Consider the following 20,143-nt stretch of genomic DNA (forward strand, 5'->3'; position numbering starts at 1 on the left):
TATATAAGCTGGGCACCAGTGGCTCACACCTGTAAGCCTAGCTTATCAGGAGGCTGAGATCTGAGGATCACAGTTCAAAGCTAGCCCAGGCAGGAAAGTCTGTGAGACTCTTATCTCCAATAAACCACCAGAAAACCGGAAGTAGTGCTGTGGCTCAAGTGGTAGAGCGCTAGCCTTGAGTTGAAGAGTTCAGAGATAGCACCCAAGCCCAGAGTTCAAGCCCTACAACCTCCAAAAAAAAAGCAATATATAGAGAGGGTGAATAAAAAAAAAAGACATTCCAAGCCAGATAAGACAGTCTTTTTTAAAAAATATAAAGTGGTGAAGTCTGAACCAAAACATACATGTAGAGAAGTGACAGGTATGTATAATTACCAAGATTAGGATTCAGATACAATTAAAAATTGTATGCTAATATTTTATTTAACAGAATTCAAGATCTGATTTCCTTATAAGTTTAACTTAGCAATTGAAAGTTAAGGAAAATGCAAAGGCTGATGTGTAGGATTAAGTGAAATGCCAGCTGCTTTCCCAGTTAACTAAGTAATGAATTATAGAAAGACTCTAACTATTGCAAGTAAGGAAACTAGAAGCCCATCACTCCCTGATATCTAGTTGTATAAAATTAGGCAAACCCACTTAATTTCTCTTAATCTCAGCATATTTGTGTGTGTGTGTGTGTGTGTGTGTGTGTGTATGACTGTGTGAGTGCATGCACGCACATACACACTGATCTTAAGTTTTAAACTCAGGGCCTGGGCTTTTTTCACTGAACTTTTTTGCTCAAGGCTACTACTACTCTACTACAGAAACCACAACTCTTCTTCTGGTCTTTTGGTAGTTAATTGGAGATAATCCCTGTTTTCACTGTATTTGATGTTGGTATAATTTGGGAAGAGGAAGTGAAAAACAAATTGTTTAAATAGAGGTACAGGGGGACCCATTGCAACAATGAAATGTACAAGACGTTATATAGAAAAACAAACTTTACAACTTTGGCGAGGGAGGGGGGAGATGGGAAGGCAGGGTTGGTAAGGGGAAACAAAGGAGGAGGCAACAATGCTTGATAAGAAATGTACTCATTACCTTGTCCATGTAATTGTAAATCCTCTGTATGGTACTTTCACAATAAAAAAAACATTATTAAAAAAAAAAGAAGAGTCTCATAGACTTTCGTGACTTAGCTGGCTTTGAAATCATGATCCTTAGATCTCAGCCTCCTGAGTTGCTAGGAGTATAGGTATGAGCTACAAACATCTCATCGTGTGTGTGTGTGTGTGTGTGTGTGTGTGTGTGTGTGTGTGTGTGTGTGTTTGAAGCATCTAAAGCCATCCTTACTCTAAAACTTTAATACCACCTTGAAATCAGCCAACCTAATTACATTCGTAGATATTATGTGACTTGTTTCTTGTACATTTCTTCTATTGTATTTTTTAACCCAATTGTGATGCAATCCCTTCGAGTATCAGAGTAGCTAAGTTTTACAAAAAATGATTAATTATATTAGTGTCACTTGATGTTGTTCATTCCACTTATAGAAAGGAAGCCATGGTATTGGTTTGAACCCATAATGATTATTAATTATACAATAGCATAAACATCTGGAAGAAAAATCCAAATATTGTAGGAGAGGAAATGAAACATCCAGACTTTAGCTGGATTTCTTTTAAGCCATTCTATGAAGTGAAATACAATTACAAGTATTTTAGCCAGGGAGAGAGCTAATGAAGCCAAGGTCACTGGTTCAATTCCCATATGAGCCATTAGCTTCACTTCATTCCATTGTCACAGACCTGCCACCCTCTTAACCCTGACTCACCATCCTTCACATTCATCCCAGTGGCTGTAAAGGAAACTTGGCCAGGCTGTTTGGATGCATAAGCAAAAAAAATCTATCCCCTCTGCTGGAAAGATAACTCAAAGGTCAGGGCCCCATGATGTGACATCATCTCAGTATGGACAGACGAGATTAGCACCATGATGGTTTTAGTTATTATCATCCTCAATGTCCTCTGAGTAAAGCATTGCGGTTACAAAAGCATGCTCTGAAATCAGATCCTGCTTATTTGTTCAATGACTTGGCTATGTTACTTAATTTTCAATCCTTATTTTTGTTAAAAAAAAAAAAATCTATGTAACAGGTTATAGGGATTTTGTGAGGAAGAAATGTATTAATTCATTAGACAATTTCTGACTCATGCAAAGTGACTGTGATAGTTTTCCTTGGCCACTGATCATGTGAAGTACTTAATACCTCTGAATAAGCATTTACATTAGTTCCCTAGTGCTATGGGGTGGCTTAAAACAACAGACAGTTACCTTCTTATAGTTAACAAGGTTTCCATGATAGAATGGGAGGAAACAAATATAAGTAAGGGAAGAAAGAGATAGAAGACCTAATGCTGGCACTCATTTAGGGGGAATCAGTAGGCATGCAATCTCAGTAAGCTACTAAATATTCATCTGTAGCTACATTAACAAAGCAACATCCTTAAATATGATTGAGACAGAACCCTGAAAACATTATCTGTGGCCCACAGCAGGAAACTGGATGTGAGGCAAGCAGTCTTCTTTCTGGTAGTACAGAAAAGCTCTGAGAATACTGTCCTGGTTTGGGTTGGGTTCAAATTCTGTACCACAAGTCCTGAACATGGTGGCCTCTCTTTGTATCCTGGCTGGAAGAGTATGTGACTTACTGGGACGGAGATTGTAGGGCTGGATTTAAAGGCGCAGAAACTTAGCTGGATATCCTTGAACACCTAATGACCCCAAAATTAAGTGATGATGATATAAAGCCTGTGTGTCCTCAGGGTAATCATGTATTTCCCAGTGTGTTCAAACAAATGTCTCCATACAGGTCATTGTCCAGTCATAGCTTGATTTTGTTTATTAATAGAATTCTCCTACCTAGGCAATTTGAAATCAAGCCATCCTGATATGCTTCTGCCTAGAAGAGCTAACAGGGATATTTTACTCAATTATCATTTGCATATGTATCTTGGAAAATCCTCCTCATGTCTTGTACCCCACCAGGTTGTGTTTTTCTCCTCCTGCAATGTGATGATACTCAGTTTCCACTGTATTGACGCAAGTAACTATGCTGACGCCTTGACCAAATACAGCTCACTGTAGCAAAATTCTCACCAGGAGGAAGTTGTACAACGTTGGTCACAGTTCCACTTTATTTAAGGGTTTATCTGTCTGCCAGCGAGCTCATGGGAAAGAAGCAGAGGGAGAGAAAGACTCTGATCAGGGATTCTGATTTTTGAAAATGAATGAGTCTTCCAAAGGAAGAGTGTAAAACTCCCTGGAGCTAATTCAGATAGAAAGCTGGTAGGTTGCCAGAGTGGTAATTACACCTTGAATTCAGTTGTAATCCTCATCACTTCTGAAACAATAAGACAGTGAAAATTATAGATATATTTGCTTAGCATTCCTCATGAAATATTTTCTGCCACTTTGATTCAGGCTGTAGAGTTTAAAATAATAATATGTCTTGTGTAAGGAAGAACTAGACAATAATGTATATCCAAGAAAAAAAAGCTACAGCATTTCATGGAAGGGAAAAAGAAATCCCTGGATTTTGTGAGGAAATAGCCTGCATTTTGTTTCCTATAAAATAAAAATGTATATGTCTTTTTCTTTTTTTTTTAACAAAACTCCCTTTAGGTTTACAACCTATGAATATAAGCTGTTTGTCCACAACAGTGTGGGTTTTACGCCAAGTCGTGAAGCAACAGTGACAACATTAGCTGGTCTTCCAGAGAGAGGACCCAATCTCACAGCCAGTGTTCTCAACCATACAGCCATTGGTGTGAACTGGACCAAACCAAGTGAGTACACTGCTCATAACTAGTTCCTCTCCAGGATCTAGGAGGCCAAGCCCAAGAAAATTCTGCACACTGGGGTAATGATCATTTTGTAAATGATGTAAACTTGCTACTGGTTAAATAATACTAGCTGCATAAATTTGAGTCCTCCTTGAATGTTGGGAAAGCACAAGAGAAAGGATTTATTTAGAGCGCTTTAATACATATGTTTCAGTGTTTAAAGTTTCAGCAAATTACAAGTGAAAGCCAGTATGTGGCATCATTCATTGTAAATTATGATCAGCACTTTTGTACTTAGTTTGCCTTCACTTGGAAAGAAAAAGAAAAGTGACACTTGTGTACCTGATTTCAGGGATAGTTGGCTTTGGTGTTTGGGGGCTTGCAGTGAGATAGTATACCATGGTAGGACTGAGTGGTAAAGGAAGATGACAGCCAAAAACAAAGAGAGACAGGAAAGGGTCAGGGTCCAAGTATTCCCTTTAAGGATATGATCCCCCAATGACCTCTCTTCCTCTCACTAGGCCTCGCCTACTAATCATTCTCAAATAGTGCCAGGGGCTGGGGATTAAGCTTTTAGCATAGGTTGGCTTCTGGATCTAAAGTATAGGAATACTAGTTATGTGGATCAATGTTGTCACCAAAAGAAAACTAAATTACACAGAAAGTAACTTTTTTACATAAAAAGTAGGGCTTTTGTATACATGTAGGTTTCTTATCATCCATGATATTTGTACTTAGATAATGCAGGGTATTTTGAGAAGTTAATTGATCTTATGGTTATCCTCTGACACACCACTAGGGAAATACAGTTTTTATTTGGAGGTGTATATTTATATGTAATAGATTTCCACTCATTTTCCCCTTCCTCTGTGCTTCACCCCATCAACTGATTCATTTTAAAAGCCTGCTCATAAAGGTAGGTTCACCTCCCAACCCCTCCTTGTGACATTTGAATACTTTAGTGTGGAAGATACGGCTGCTGAGTTTTCACCAATATCAAGCCCTTATGTTATAATTGCATGCCTGAAGTAAGCTTGCTTATAAAAACTGACAAACCTAATAGATCTGAAGCAGCTCGGTGAAGTTTCATTACCTTAGTAATCGGAACCTCTGACCTTCAGGATGTACGTAATGCAATCTGCTGTTATTTCTATTCATAACTTAGAAATTCTTCAGGTGACTATTTTTGAGCACAAAGGTTAACTCTCAGAAGCAGATAAGGTATGTGTCATGTGGTATCATTTTTTTTCTTTGTGCCACCTGCTGTCTTAGGCAAACTAGTCACTCCTCAGAGACAGGACCACCTAATTTTTGCATTTTTCATTTTACATCTTTTTTCCCCTTGATTGGTACAAAAGACCTGGCAGATAGTATACTATGCTGAAGAGCACAAAACAATGGCTCTAACAAAACTATTCATTCAAAATCATAGGAATAGGTGTATACATATTTCCTGTGTAAAAATGGCCTTTCAAAAAATCAGAAAAGGTATTTTAATAGTGTTTATTTATTTATATAGTTTACATAGTGATAAGAGATTTCAATTCTTCATGTCAATGCATGCATACAATGCATTTTGATCAGTGTCATCTCTAACCTATGTCTTCACTATGATCCTCTCTCCATGTACCTATAGTTTTGATAGAAAAAAAAATGTGTTTGGTCAGACTTGGCCAATCACAGATTGACAAACATAAGTTACAGAAAATTTTAGAGGTGCCAATTACTAACATGAACCTGACATATTGAAATATGAAATAAATGCATCCTTCCATTTCCTCAGTTTGTTTTGCTTTGGGAAAAGCAAATACCATGAACTGGCAATACATCCACCATTTTTCCTACTCTATTCTTCATATTCATCTTACCTAGAACATTTGAAAAAAGAGCATTTTGTCCCAACAATTTTACTTAAAGATGATTATTTTGAGATTTCCCCTTAAAAATAAAATAATTGGGTGAAACTCTTCCCACAGTGCTGAAAGATAAATAGCAGCTAGTACTACAGAATGGCCGTCTTTTAGACAGGCTGGTTATTTTCATCAAGCTTGACCCCATCTTCCTGGTTGCAGAAAAACATGAAATCATTGTCTCTACTTCACAAGATACACACACACACACACAACAAATATATGTACATACATATATGTCTAAATAAAATAGGCTTATGATATATTGGTGGTTCATAATAATTACATTTATTAGGAGAGATAGAAAAATACCTTCACTTAAAGTGTTTATCTAATCCCAAGAAAACTCTACAGAGATAGAAGCTGGCACTTAACTGCTTACCAAAAGTTATATATAGCAACAGCAGTACCCAAATTCAGATTTAAAACTTGAGCATCCAATCTGCTATTTCTCATGCACCTAGCCTTAATGGTTGTTTTGCTCTGTGGTGAATTGGTCAGATCTTTCCCATTTTAACTGTTCATTGCAAAACTAAAAGCAAATATGAAATAACCCCAGGGTCTGGGAAGGTGGCTCAGTGGTAGAGCGCTTGCCTTACATACATGAGGCCCTGGGTTCCATTCCTCAGCACCACAGAAGCAGAAAAAGCCACAAGTGTTGGCTCAAGTGGCAGAGTGCTAGCCTTGAGCTGAAGAGCTGAGGTACAGTACCCAGACCCAGAGTTCAGGCCCCATGACCAACCAAATATATATATATATATATATATGTATATATATATATATATATATATATACATACATATATATATATATAGAGAGAGAGAGAGAGAGAGCAGAAAAGGGAGCATGGTGAGGAGGTAGTGCCTCTAAGAGGCCAGCCTCCAGCTCACTAACAGGGTCACAGATGGCTAGGAAAGAGCAAAGAAACACTCTGGCCATAGTAAATGCTGAGAATGAGGAAGTGAAAAGTTACCTCAGTGTCGTCCACTTTATAGTCTTCCAGTGGCTCATCCAGCCTTCAAATGCTCACACTTTGTTTTGCTCACTCTTTTTCTTCTTCTCTTCCATTTTCTCTCTTTTTCTTTTCTTCCAGTAGCCCTTTGTTTAAGATATTCCTGTGATATTTATTGTTATTTGCAGGACTGGATAGGTTGAACTCTGAACATTGCACCACTTGAGCCATAAGTCCTTTTCTTCATCTACTGCTACCATCTCTCATTTTTGTAACTAGATTAAAATAATGACCCAAAGACCAAATTAATAAGTGATTTTTAAACTAAGCTTTAGGACCATAGAGACTGAAATTTGAATCACAGATTTAGTGTTTTCTAGTATCATAACTAAAATATGTCACTTAAATTCACTAACTCAAAAAAATTCACTAAGTCTCAGTTTCTTATTTTGAAACATAGAGGTAAAAACAAGTGCACTAAAATATTGTAATAAAAAGGAAATGACACTTGTTAAGTACTATGTACTCACTTCATATTATTATATTTCTAAAATGTACATAGTACCTTCCACATCATTTTTCAAAATATCTAACAAATAGGGAAACCATATTTAATAAACCTTCTCTATTATTAACCCTGATCATAATTTTGCAAGACATTCAGATAAAAGATACATTTAGTTGAAATGATAATAATTAATAATAAATAATGTAGCAATATGATAATAAAATAATAATTATAAATAATATTAATAATAAATCCCTGGAACTACTGATTTGTTCTCATATCCTTTTCCTACAGTATAGAAAGAGGAAAGTTGAACTCTAATTGGAGAATATCTATATTTTTTTTTTTTTGGTTGGTCGTGGGGCTTGAACTCTGGGCTTGGGCGCTGTGCCTGCACTCTTCAGCTCAAGGAGAGTGCTCTACTGCTTGAGCCACCGCACCACTTCCTCTAATTGGAGAATATCTATAAGGGAGATCAATACCTCTTTTCTATTATAAAATAAATTTAATAGTGATCTTCTGGGTTTTCATATTTGAACAACCATCTCTTCATTATCTTGTTAGTGAGAGATAGCTAAGGAATTCAGTCCTAAATAAATAAATTAGGAGATCCATTGAACGAATACAATTGATATAATTGATCCAGAAATTTTATAAAAGGCCAGATAGTTACTATTTGAGACTCCAGAAGCCATAGATAGTCTCTATGGAAATGACTTTGCCATGTGTAGCAACTGAACAACAGGTTACCATCAAATAGCCATTGCTATAGACACTTATGTACGCTCTTTTGGTATAATTTTACATGTCATAAAATACTGTCCTTCTTTCATTTTTTTCCCACAACCATTTGAAAATGTAGAAAAATATTCTTAGCTCACAGGCTGTGAATAAAGAGTTGGTGAACCATATTTGTCCTACAGGCCAGGCTTGACCAATAGACCACAGTTTGCTGACCCCTGATCTAGACTCAAGAGATCTAGAGGACATAACTGACATTGAAAATAATCTCTAAAAATAATTCAAGAGCATGTAAGGAGCAGATGCTAATCGCTATTCCAGGAAGACTTTAAGCTAACCAACATGTATTACAAGCATGTTTGTGTCCTCTACCATTTATACCTGGAATTCCTAACTCTGTGTGTAGCTGTATTAAGGAAATAGGGATAAGTGAGGTCAAAGATGGGTTCTGATTTTATAGGACTGGTGTCTTATTAGAGAGCTTCACCCCTCTTTGTTGTCTCTTGTCTCTCTGTCTCTTTCTCTGTCTCTATCTCTCTCTGTGTGTCTGTCTGTCTCCCCTTCCCATTTCTTCCATTCCTTTCCCATTTCCTCTGTGTGCAAATAGAAGGGCATATAAAGTGTCAACAAGAAGGCAATCATCTATAAGCCAGAAAAAAAGCACTCACCAGAAACCAAGTCAGACAGCACCCCATCATGGATCTGTGGTTTCCAGACTATATGAAATCAGTTGACTGATGTTCTAACAAGAACTCTCAATGCTTTCTTATTGCTTCAAATACAAAATAGTAGTTAATCCTGACCTCCCAATCATATGCATATCATATGTTTACTTACTTGCCATAAAAAATACTTGGATTTCAACAGGGCAACAATGTCTCATACTTGTTATTCTAGCTGCTCTGGAGGCTGAGATCTGACAACCTCAGTTCAAAGCCAACCTGGGCAGAAAATTATGCGTAAGATTCTTATCTCCAATTAACCATCAAAAAAAAAGAAGAAGTGCAAGTGTTAGAGCCCAGACTCAAGTGAAAATGTCAAGCAAAAGCTGAGGCCTGAGTTCAAGCCCAAAGTACTAACACACACACACACACACACACACACACACACACACACACACACACACACACACACAAACCTAATCACTTCGAATTTAAATAGCCCTAAATGTAATAGCTTTGAAAGCCTCCATCCTGTAGCTCTTATGTTTTCTATAACATTTAATGGGATTCATCCAGAAATATAAACCAACAATTTAAAGACCTAGAACTCTTCTGTCCACATGTCTACCATCCCTTAGGGCTTTTGAGCCTCCTCCTAGATTGAAAAACTAGAAACATTAGAGACTGAACACTTCAGTCCAAACTATGGACCTCAACCAGATGCAAAAATGAGGTGGCTGAAAATGTAATCTAGATGTAATCTAGTGACTTGATAGGAAGAACATTGGTATTGGTCAGTTCTAGAAATCTTTGACATCATTCTTATCTTCTGTAGTGTATTTTAAATGTTATTAGTGATCAGTGAGGTTTTCGCTATTTCTCCATGTCTTTCTGTTTTATTAATGATAAACAATTTGAAGTAAATTTTATTGCTTTCCTCACCTTTCTCACGTGTGCTTTTCAAATTATTTGCTTTATAAACTATTATTACTATTGTTATATAGTAATTGGCCAAACTATTTATTCCAGGTGACTTAATACTTAGCATCAATTCTTAAGCTTCCCCAATATTGATTGTTGATTCTTTCTATCCTCTGAAGAACATTCTTCAATATTTCCAACATGAAAGTTAGGAAAAATTAAATTAATGGAATTTCCCCTTAATTTTGCTCATGTTTTACTCTGGAGTATAATGGCTAGATGAATGAAGGAAGAGAAGTATTGGGTTAGATTTGACAAAACACAGGGTTGGATAGAAATGGCATGTGTTGGCCAAAGATGCTGACTATTCCTAGTCACACAACCTTCTGTAACAGACAGTAAGACCTAAACAATGGATCACACCACAGGTTTCCTCTCACTCTCAGCAAAATGGCTTCTGTTCTATTTCAAAAGATTGACACATGGTATCAGGTTGAGAATGAACATGTAGTGGGATTTCATCTAGACACTGACATATGATCTATGTTTATCTTAAGCTTGTCCTAATAAATTAAATACAGATATATAGGTATATTCACGGGGCTTAATAGAGATACAAGACCCAAATACTAACCCAAATAAAATCCGTTTACATTTGTAAGTAGAGTTTTGGAACCACTTCATGAATATCATAATGATTTGACTTTTTGATTGGTCTTCTTCCTTATACTATGTATAATTTACGTGAACATGAACTTCAAATTTAAACCATGGCCCATTATACTGAAAGGTACATACCAGTGAGTAATGAGACTGTAAGCCATAAACAATATTCCTAATGAGAGAACAAAGTTTCACATTCACAACCCACATGGCTTTCCTGTGACAGACATTATTGTTTAAAATGTTAAAGGATACAAATAAGCATTCTTATGAATGAGTAATATTGATATCATATTATGCATGTTTATAGTTCACACTGTAAGATCAGATAAGAAGCATATGAATCCCCATATGAATCAATTCCTAATAATGTCCTCTTGATACAAACTCTCCCAAACATACTGTCACATCCTATCTTTTTTTATTTTTTATATGCCAGTCCTCAAAGCTAGTATTCTACCATTTAATCCACAGCTCCACTTCTACTTTTTGATGGTTAATTGGAGAGAAAAGTCTCATGTCTTTTTCTGCTTGGCAGGCTTCAAACCACAAACCTCAGGTTTCAGTTTCCTGAGTCAGTAGGATTATACTTGTGAGCCACTGGCGCCCGGCACATCCCACTTTTTGAGAAAAAAATATTTCTATAGCTGAAGTAAAAGCAGTAGCAGGCTTAGGATAACTTAAAACAAAACAAAAAAAATAAATAAAAACCTAACATTCATTTTTTATGTGAGACAAAGTTCTTAATGTAAAGATGTCCTTAAAAGATAGTACCATAAGTTCCCAAAGCTATTCTTTTTTTTGTGTGTGTGAAAATACTGTACAGAGGGGTTACAATTACATGGGCAAGATAATGAGTACATTTCTTATCAAGCATTGTAGCCTCCTCCTTTGTTTCCCCTTCCCATCCCTTCCCATCCTCCCCCCACCCCGTCCTCCCACCCAATCCTCCCCGCCCCACCCCCACCAAAGTTGTAAAGTTCGTTTTCAACATAATGCCTTGTACATCTCATTGTTGCAACGGGTCCACCTGTATCCTTATTTAAACGACTTGTTTTTCCCCTTCCCCTCCACAGATTATACCGACATCATATACAGTGAAAGCAGGGGTTATACTGTGGGGGAGGGACATACAAAACAACAAAGAAATAATCTTATAAATGTGTTAGAAACAATCACATGAAAGAAAAAAAAAATTTGAATACATATCTTAGGGTTCACATTCCTCATAATTGAATCTCACGTATTTGAGAAATCACATTTCAAGAAGGACAAAGATAAACACCACCTTTTCTTCCCAATGCTTGGACTAGAGCTACTGAAGTTGCTTTAATGTATAATGTGATTCATAATTTCAAGAGGTTTGTAAAACAAAATTTCAACCTCCCCTAGCCCCACCCACTATTCTAAAATAAGCCAAGGTGATGATCTCTGCTTCAGTCTTTAAAAATAATTCTGATGCTGGTAGAGCAATATACTACCTCCTCCCCAAGACCATATTTGAAGCGCTTGTCTGTATCATAGAAGCACTTTGAATCAGCCAGTTATGGTGTTATGGTTGGTAATCCCAGTATTCAGAAAGCTAAGGCAGGACAATCATGAGTTTGGGGTCAGTATAGGCTAGATAAAGAGGGAAAGAGACTGTCTCAAAACATAGGAGAATAAAATGAAACAGAATACAATGAACTATGCAGGATGAGAGCCCTAAATTTAAATAACATTCTAGGTTCCTTTGGCATCAGTCCCCATGGAGACATGCTTATAGCCCTGCTGTATCAACCATTTACATAAAAGGAAGTCTAAGTGAGCATCATGCCAGGTACCACATAGTGGATTAAAAATGTCTTTAGAATCTGTGTCAGGAAATGCCTCTATTTATATTAACATTGACTTCTTCATGGGATTCTGTTACTTACGTAAGGAAGTTTTCTATGTGTTAGATACTTTTCTTTTACTCAGTTTCTTTTCATAATTGTTCTAACAAATTTGTGTAATCAAAAATTCCATGAGGGGCTGGGAAGGTGGCTTAGTGGTAGAGCACTTGCCTTGCATGCATGAAGCCCTGGGTTCCATTCCTCAGCACCACATAAGCAGAAAAAGCCAGAAGTGGCGCTGTGGCTCAAGTGATATAGTGCTAGCCTTGAGCTGAAGAGCTGAGGGACAAGTGCCCAGGCCCAGAATTCTAGCCCCACAATTAAAAAAAAAAAAAAAAAAAAAAACATAAGAACAGGGCTGGGAAGTTGGCTCAGTGGTACAGTGCTTGCCTCCTATGCATGAGACCCTGGGTTCAATTCCTCAGCACCACATAAGCAGAAAAATTCGGAAGTGGCACTGTGGCTCAAGTGGTAGAGCAACTAGCCTTGAGCTGAAGAGCTGAGGGACAGCACCCAGGCCCAGAGTTCAGGCCCCACAACCAACAACACCAACAAAAAAGATTAAAACTTAAAGAAATTTGGATTTGTGGTCCTAAAAATGACTGTGCAATTAGATATGGAATAAAGAGAATATAAAAATTGTTCAATAAAGGTTTTCTATCAATTAGCATTTTCTCTCTCTCCCTCCCTCTCTCCCTCTTTCTCCCTCTCCCTCTCCCTCTCCCTCTCCCTCTCCCTCTCCCTCCCTCTCTCTCTCTCTCTCTCTCTCTCTCTCTCTCTCTCTCTCTCTCTCTCCTTTCTTTCTCTCCTCTCTCCCCCTTCCCCTCCCCCCAGTCAGTACTGGGGCTTTAACTCAGGGCATAATCACTGTCCCTTAGCTTTCTTGCTCAGGCCTGCTGTTCTATCACTTGAGCCACATCTCCATTTCTGGCATTTTGGTGGTTAATTGTAGGTAAGAGTCTCAAGGACTGGCTTCAAACTATAGTCCTCAGATCTCAGCTTCCTAAGTAGCTAGGATTATAGGCATGAGCCATGTGTACCTGGCTTTCTTTCTAACACAAAACTGTTCAGTTACTTATGGAATATGAAGAATATATATTAAAAAATAAATTAACAGCACCAGTACAAAGAAACTTCCAGAGCATTTTATAGATCATCAGATTTTTTCCATCAACTTTCTTTTCTCTCATCCTAGAAATAGCTAACGGTAGAGATTTTTTTTTCCTCTTTCAAACCCTTTTACGTCAGCCACATTGATAACATTCTTCATTTACAATTAACAGGTTTCCAAGACCTACAGGGGGATGTTGAATATTACACACTGTTTTGGAGTTCTGCTTCCTCAAATGAATCTCTGAAAATGCCCCCAGACCTCAACGCTTATATCATTGGCCACTTAAATCCAAACACAGAGTATGAGATTTTTATCTCCCTCTTCAATGGAATGTACAGCATCAACAGTACAGTACTGCATGCAACCACCGGCCAAGGGGGTGAGTCCAGACCCAAAGAGATGCTCCACTTTAGACAAGCCAGTGAAACCGATTGATTCTTTCTAGAGTTGAGATCAATCATGCCTCCATTATAAAATTTCCGGTGTGGGAAGGAAGGGGGAGGTCGGGGCTAAAATGCTGAAGTGCCTGCTGTTGTCAGGTGGCTGATCAATATGCGGTCCCATTGAAAGAGACGCACAGGAGCTAATAATGGGATATTAGCCCAGTTTGCTCCTGTACTATTCAGTGCCTGCTTACTTTCGAGCTCAGTTTGCATCGATACGTGGTGACATTTAGAAACCTTTCCTCCTGCAAGATTCTTCTTTCAGAAACAGTATGCTTTGCTAAATAACAGCCATGAACAATAAGGGTTCTCCCTGAACCACCAGAAGTGGTAGGTGGAATAAAGTTCAGCAACAGGGAGAAAAAATGCCTGTGATTCATTTCTAAGCCATTTAGTCAGGCGCAGGAAGCAAGGGAGGCAACTTGTGAATCTGAAATGTATTCAGAATGGTCTTTCTAATCCTTTTGGCTTTATAAAAATCTCATTATAAACATTATAATATCATTACTGCCCAAGCAAGGGTTCCAGGTCATTAGCAGAGCTCTTTAAGTGGGGAACCCATCTCCCATTGCAGTGCCAAAGGTCAACACCTTTTGTTTAGAAAATAGGATGAATCACAAGGACAATTTTTCAACTAGTTAAGATGGTTCTTGTGATAAAAATAGGTCTTTGCATAGTTATCACTGACATACTTGAATAATTGTGTAATTTAACGCTAAGCAAGATTTTTTTCCTAATGTTAGATTTCATCATTACCTACGATAATCAACACTCAAAATCATTTACATAATGACAATATTGCATTATTGCTTCATATTGCTTGAGTTACAAGCTAGTAACAGCAAATGATTTTTCACGTTCCACCAGCCTCAGTGTAACTCAGGGATTTTTTTTTTTTTTCCTTAAGGAGCAAATTTCCTTTTCTTCCCTCTCCATCTCTACCCCTTCTCTTGGAAGTATGGAATGAAAGGATGAGAACAACAACAAAAAAAAAAAAAACAAAAAGACTGATGATACTTAATGTGTGTTAGAGGTGCAGGCAGAGGGAATAATTTATCATCATATCCCACTGGCCACATAGTATTGAATATTAGCACTTATGCTGGTGGTATGAAGCATTTTGCCACCAATTCTTCTGGTTCCTCACTGAGAGTATAATAAGCCAATTTACAGAGGACTTCAGACTGTGATAAGTTCATCAGAGGAAAGCAGATAAGCAAGGAACCCTTTGCTCAACCTAAATATTCATCTGCATTGAGTTTAACAAGTGCTTTTTCCCAGACAGCTGGAGTTGATTCCGTTTTCTTCCTTTAATTCCAGAGCCTCAGGGCATGCCTCCTCCAGAGGCTGTCATCATCAACAGTACAGCTGTACGTGTCATCTGGACATCTCCTTCAAACCCAAATGGTGTTGTCACGGAGTATTCTGTCTATGTAAATAATAAGCTGTACAGGACAGGGATGGATGTGCCTGAATCATTTATTCTGAGAGGATTGTCTCCCTTCACTATCTATGACATTCAGGTTAGGGCATTGTTTTGTTGTTTTGTTTTGTTTTTTGATGGCTAAACATATGGATATGTTAAATAAAACATGTTGAGCTATGCCTCTAAGTGAATATTCTCTGTCCTGGGTTATAGATGTGTTTATTTGGTGGGAAAAGGGAGTGCTAGAAAAGGGAAATTGATCAGAATTAAATCTGTTGGCTGTGGGGCAAGTGTGCGAGTCTCTGGAGAGATGGACAAAGGTGGTGATGAGGATGGTGATCCAAAGCTAACTGGCAAAAAGGAACTGTCCTCATAATCGAAATAAATCTTACCACTTGACCTTTCTCTTCAATCTTGTACTGATATTGAAGTCAGAGTCAGCCTATGAATGTGAAGATTTTCTTTTTAGTCAGATTTTGGGGGGGGGGTGTTTTGTTTTGTTTTTTTGTTTTATTTTGTTTTGTTTTTACTAATCTAAGCATCTCTGGTGAGGTGGCATAACTTACTTGGTGTCAATTTCTCCTTTGTAAGGGTAGTTGAGTTAAAATATTCAATCCACTTCTAGCATTCTGACTTCTGAATATAACAGGAAAACACAAGAGTCAGAAGCAGAAAATTTTAAATATTTCATCTGATTTTGGAATGAATATATCCATTCATCTTTCACCACATCCAATGGCCCCACATAGGTGAAGAAGTAGTAGTTAAATGCTTGGCCCTTAGAATTTATTGAGAATCTCATGAAGCCAGTATACCCTAGAAAAATATACCCTATACCAGTATACCCTAGAAAAGCCAGTATGCCCTAGAAAAATATGTATACATTTATGTGACAAAACCTTAAGCTACAAAAATGTGGCTACCTCAAGTCCAGTTCATTGACCATTTCAGGGTCTATTGATTTTAAACACAGAGTTTATATTTTTTGGTAAACAGATAAAAGATGAAACTGAACCTCAGGAATGAAAAATCTTATGAGAATGTCAAGATATAAGAAACATCAAGGCCAAATATGCAAATGCATGAAGGAAACAGCAAATTACAGAGACATTATCTCTTTTTTGTCCCTAACACTTGAGGGTAAAACTCAAATAACTATCTGTCTACAACCAATAATTCAGCCTCCCTCCATTATGATTCACTAACTTGGCTTGCTAAGAAACCACATCAAAAGGTACTTGGTAAAATGAGAATGATATGTCACCATTTTTTCATTACAATCTGATATTTCCAGTAATCTACCTGAGGTAGCATGGGGCATGAAGTCTGCTATTCATGGATTTTAGAGTGAGTCCATATACATCTCAACCAGGTAGGGATCCAATTATAAAATAGAAATCAAAATTATTAGACATAGATTTACAAATAAGGTTCACACAGGCAAATAATGGAGGATTTGCTCTATTATCCTCCTTGCAGACCAAACAGGTCTATAATCTGGAGGTAGAGGTAGAGGACCACATGGGTACACATGTGTAGTTCAATTTTGCAACTGTAGAGAGTTGATATATCAGTATCTAGGTACTTTCATAGTTCAAAAGCTTGCTTGAGCCAGGCATTGGTGGCTCATGCCTGTGATCCTAGCTACTCAGGAGGCTGAAATCTGAGGATTGCAGTTCAAAGCCAGCCCAGGCAGGAAAGTCCGTGAAACTCTTATCTCCCCAAAAAACACCAGAAAACTGGAAGTGGTGCTGTGCCTCAAGTGGTAGAGCACTAGCCTTGAGAGCTGAATTGCTCAGGGACAGTGTCCAGGCCCAGAGTTCAAGCCCCATGACCAAAAAAAAAAAAAAAAGCTTTCTCAAAAAGAGAATATTTGGATCACATTTAGGTGATGGAAAAAGACATAGACATAGTTTTGTTTTTAGTGCCTCTTCTGCCTGGTAAATTTAATCTTAAGGAATACTTGTACAGTCCAGAAATTCTGCAATTCTGAAAGTTTTGGGGTTAAATATCCAGTGATTTTTATTATAATGGCAAATTGGCATCACTTGAAATCACTGTATAATTGTTATGACTTACAAATTAAACATCTATTACTCATCTTCTGTAAAAAACAAAAAGCAACTGGTTTTTAAAGCAGATTATGTGCTTGAGTATTCCTTGAATACATTCTTTTAGATATCCCTTTTAAAATAAATATTTTTTATTTTTATTCAATTCTATTGCTTTTTAAAATACACAAGGTAAACCCTTATATTTTTGTTTCATTCATATGCTAAGCAATTTATACATAACATCAGAATACATCCCAAGATAAAGTCTGGCAGAATTACTAACAATGATTGCATAATGTCATATTCCTCTAACGTCAAAAGTAAACCTTTATGGAAAATTGTATCAATAGACCCAAATCATTTAGAATTTAAAGCTATGTTCAATATTTAGTTGAGAACGCAGTAAGATATAATAAAGTGCAAAACAGATAATCACATTTTTTACCACTTTAATCCCATTTTCTGATTTCTCTGCCTCTCAGTTTAAAGTCTTGTTAATGTAGTTGTGAGGATCTGATCTTATATGGGAACTAGAGGCAGCTGATCCCAATGTAAAATAGTTGTTAATAGAGGTTGAGAATGATAGACAGTTGATGGATTAGAGATACATTGTATAGGATGTACCAAAACACAGTTAGATGCAAAGAATAAGTCCTGCATTCCACAACAGGGCAGGGTGATAATAATAATTCACAATAGCCCTGTGATATGTTTTATGAATAACTAGAAGAGAATTATTCAAAGTCTTCAAACATAAAGGAATGAGGAAATAGAAATGCTTATTATCCTGATTTGATCAGTACATATAGTAGAATGGCACATGGAACCCCATAAATATGTACTATCATTTCATGCTAATCAAAAATTTAGAAAGTATTTAAGTGCCATAATAGTACTTGGCACATATTAAATATATAACAAATTTAGTTACATTGATTTTGATTCATTTCTTTATGCATCGCAGAACCGAACATTTCCTTTTACATGTACAGTTTGTAGCACTAATCTTATTACAGCATTATATTTTTAAGATAATCTACCTTACAGTTATTTCTGATTTAATTGTTTTTTCAAATGGGACAATTTTTTACTTAATTAAATAATCAAAGCGAATTATGAAGTTTTCTGCTCTGCAATATGCAAATTAAAAGGCATTTAACTAAGTCAACATGGGAACACTGAAATAGTAAGTTGTTGAATTGAAACAAAAATACTGCAATTATTTTTTTTCTTAACATGTTACTTTTTCTTTTAGTGCCAGTAGAATTCAGGGATTTGGCACTATCCTTTAGCTATTTTGTTCAGGGTCGATACTCTGCCACTGGAGCTACAGCTCCACTTCCAGCTTTTTGGTGGTTAATTGGAAGGAAGACTTTTGTATGTTCTTGACCAGTCTGGCTTCGAATTGTGATCATCAGGTCTCAACCTCCTGAGTCACTAGGGTTACAAATATGAGCCATTAGTGCCCAGCAAATAGTCTATTCTTTTACAATGGAAATAACTCTATACCTATGAAGACAATTACATTTTATACTATGATAAATTAATCTAATACCAATTGAGACAAAATCTCACATAACTCTGTTTTTGATTTAATTGTACTTGACAATGGTGTGCTACTCCTTGACAGTGCTTACATATACTAACCATTACTTTAAAAGTCTATATTGCATCAATAAATAATTCAAAATTATAGTATTATCAAGATATTCTTCAACTCCACTTTAAAAATAAACTGGCCTAAGACTAAAATGACTATCTACTGAATACAATGCAGATAACACCTGTCTTTCTCCTGATGCCAATGGAAAAATCAGAGAACTGCTTCACTGGAAAGCACTGAATTAATAGTTAAGAATCATCAGTAACTACTAGCTTACTCCTCTTTTTGTGTATTAGAAAACAAAAGTAAATTAGCACTGGAAAGTGATGTGTCTCTTTGGTTCTCCCTTGAGAACAAAACCCAGTAGATGTTCCACTGGAAGCCTTTTGTAAATTCATTTGTCTTTCCTGCCTCTACTTGCATGTATTCTTTTTGTATTACTAATGCCGATCCCCTCCACAATTCTTAATCAGTTAATCAGTTTAAAGGGGGGGGGAGGTGACTAGGGCTGGGAAAGTGCTTTAGTGGTAGAGTGCTTGCCTAGCATGCATGAAGCCCTGGGTTCGATTCCTCAGTACCACATAAACAGAAAAAGCCAGAAGTGGTGCTGAGGCTCAAGTGGTAGGGCACTAGCCTTAAGCAAAAGAAGCTCAGGGACAGCACCCAGATCCTGAGTTCAAGCCCCAGGACCAGCAAAAAAAAAAAAAGGAGGGGGGTTGATTAAAGGCAGGATTAAAGGGGGCAGAGGAAATGATGTGTTTCTCTGTGATTAAAGTAAAAACTTTAACTGCAATTGGAATAGATATAAAATAGTTCAGCCATATTGAAAGGCTTCTCCAGGCTTCATTTTTCTTCTAGTAGGCATTAGCCTTTAGGCAGTTTTCTATAAAGTATCAAGACTTCCTGAGATATCATCATTGCACTACTTGGTTATAGATCTAGAGCTCAGCATACAGTGATAAGCTATTATGCTTGCCAACTGTCACCTGGGCATCTTCCATTCCTTGTCTGTGCTCTGAGTCCATTAATGCCTTTCTCTTTCTGGATGTTTGGAACCAGAGTCTAAACATCACCGTGCTGATGACTATATCAATTGTCCTGAGCCTACTTCTGTTGTATGCTCTGAACGCCCCACTGGAGCCTATTCACATCAAAAATGAATATTTTCTAACCAAGAGGCACTGGTAGAGGATAGGAGAGATTCACATGAAGTGAAAGCAGATGGATGGAGTCCATTGTTAGTCTGTATGTTGAAGAGCCTTGGATAGTTTTCCTTTCTTTTTTATATTTTTTCTTTTTTTATGTTATTGTCAAGGTAGAGAGGGGTTACAGCTACATAAGTAAGGTAGTCATTACATTTCTTGTCCAACTTGTCACCTCCTCCCTCATTTTTCTCCCACTTTCCCTCCCCCCCACCTTCCCCAAGTTGTACAGATCATTTC

General features: G+C 37.2%; 1 protein-coding gene across 1 annotated transcript in view; it reads left to right on the forward strand.

The window, feature by feature from the left end:
- Positions 1-20,143, forward strand: part of Ush2a (usherin) — a 635,341-nt gene that overhangs the window by 429,888 nt on the left and 185,310 nt on the right. The window contains exons 43-45 of the mRNA XM_042681986.1: positions 3,670-3,833; positions 13,345-13,554; positions 14,939-15,141. Of these exons, the coding sequence (XP_042537920.1) occupies positions 3,670-3,833; positions 13,345-13,554; positions 14,939-15,141 (577 nt within the window). The remainder of the gene's footprint in view (positions 1-3,669; positions 3,834-13,344; positions 13,555-14,938; positions 15,142-20,143) is intronic.

Source organism: Dipodomys spectabilis, unplaced genomic scaffold (assembly GCF_019054845.1).
Source record: "Dipodomys spectabilis isolate Male_0828 unplaced genomic scaffold, ASM1905484v1 ptg000069l, whole genome shotgun sequence".
Lineage (NCBI taxonomy): Eukaryota > Metazoa > Chordata > Mammalia > Rodentia > Heteromyidae > Dipodomys > Dipodomys spectabilis.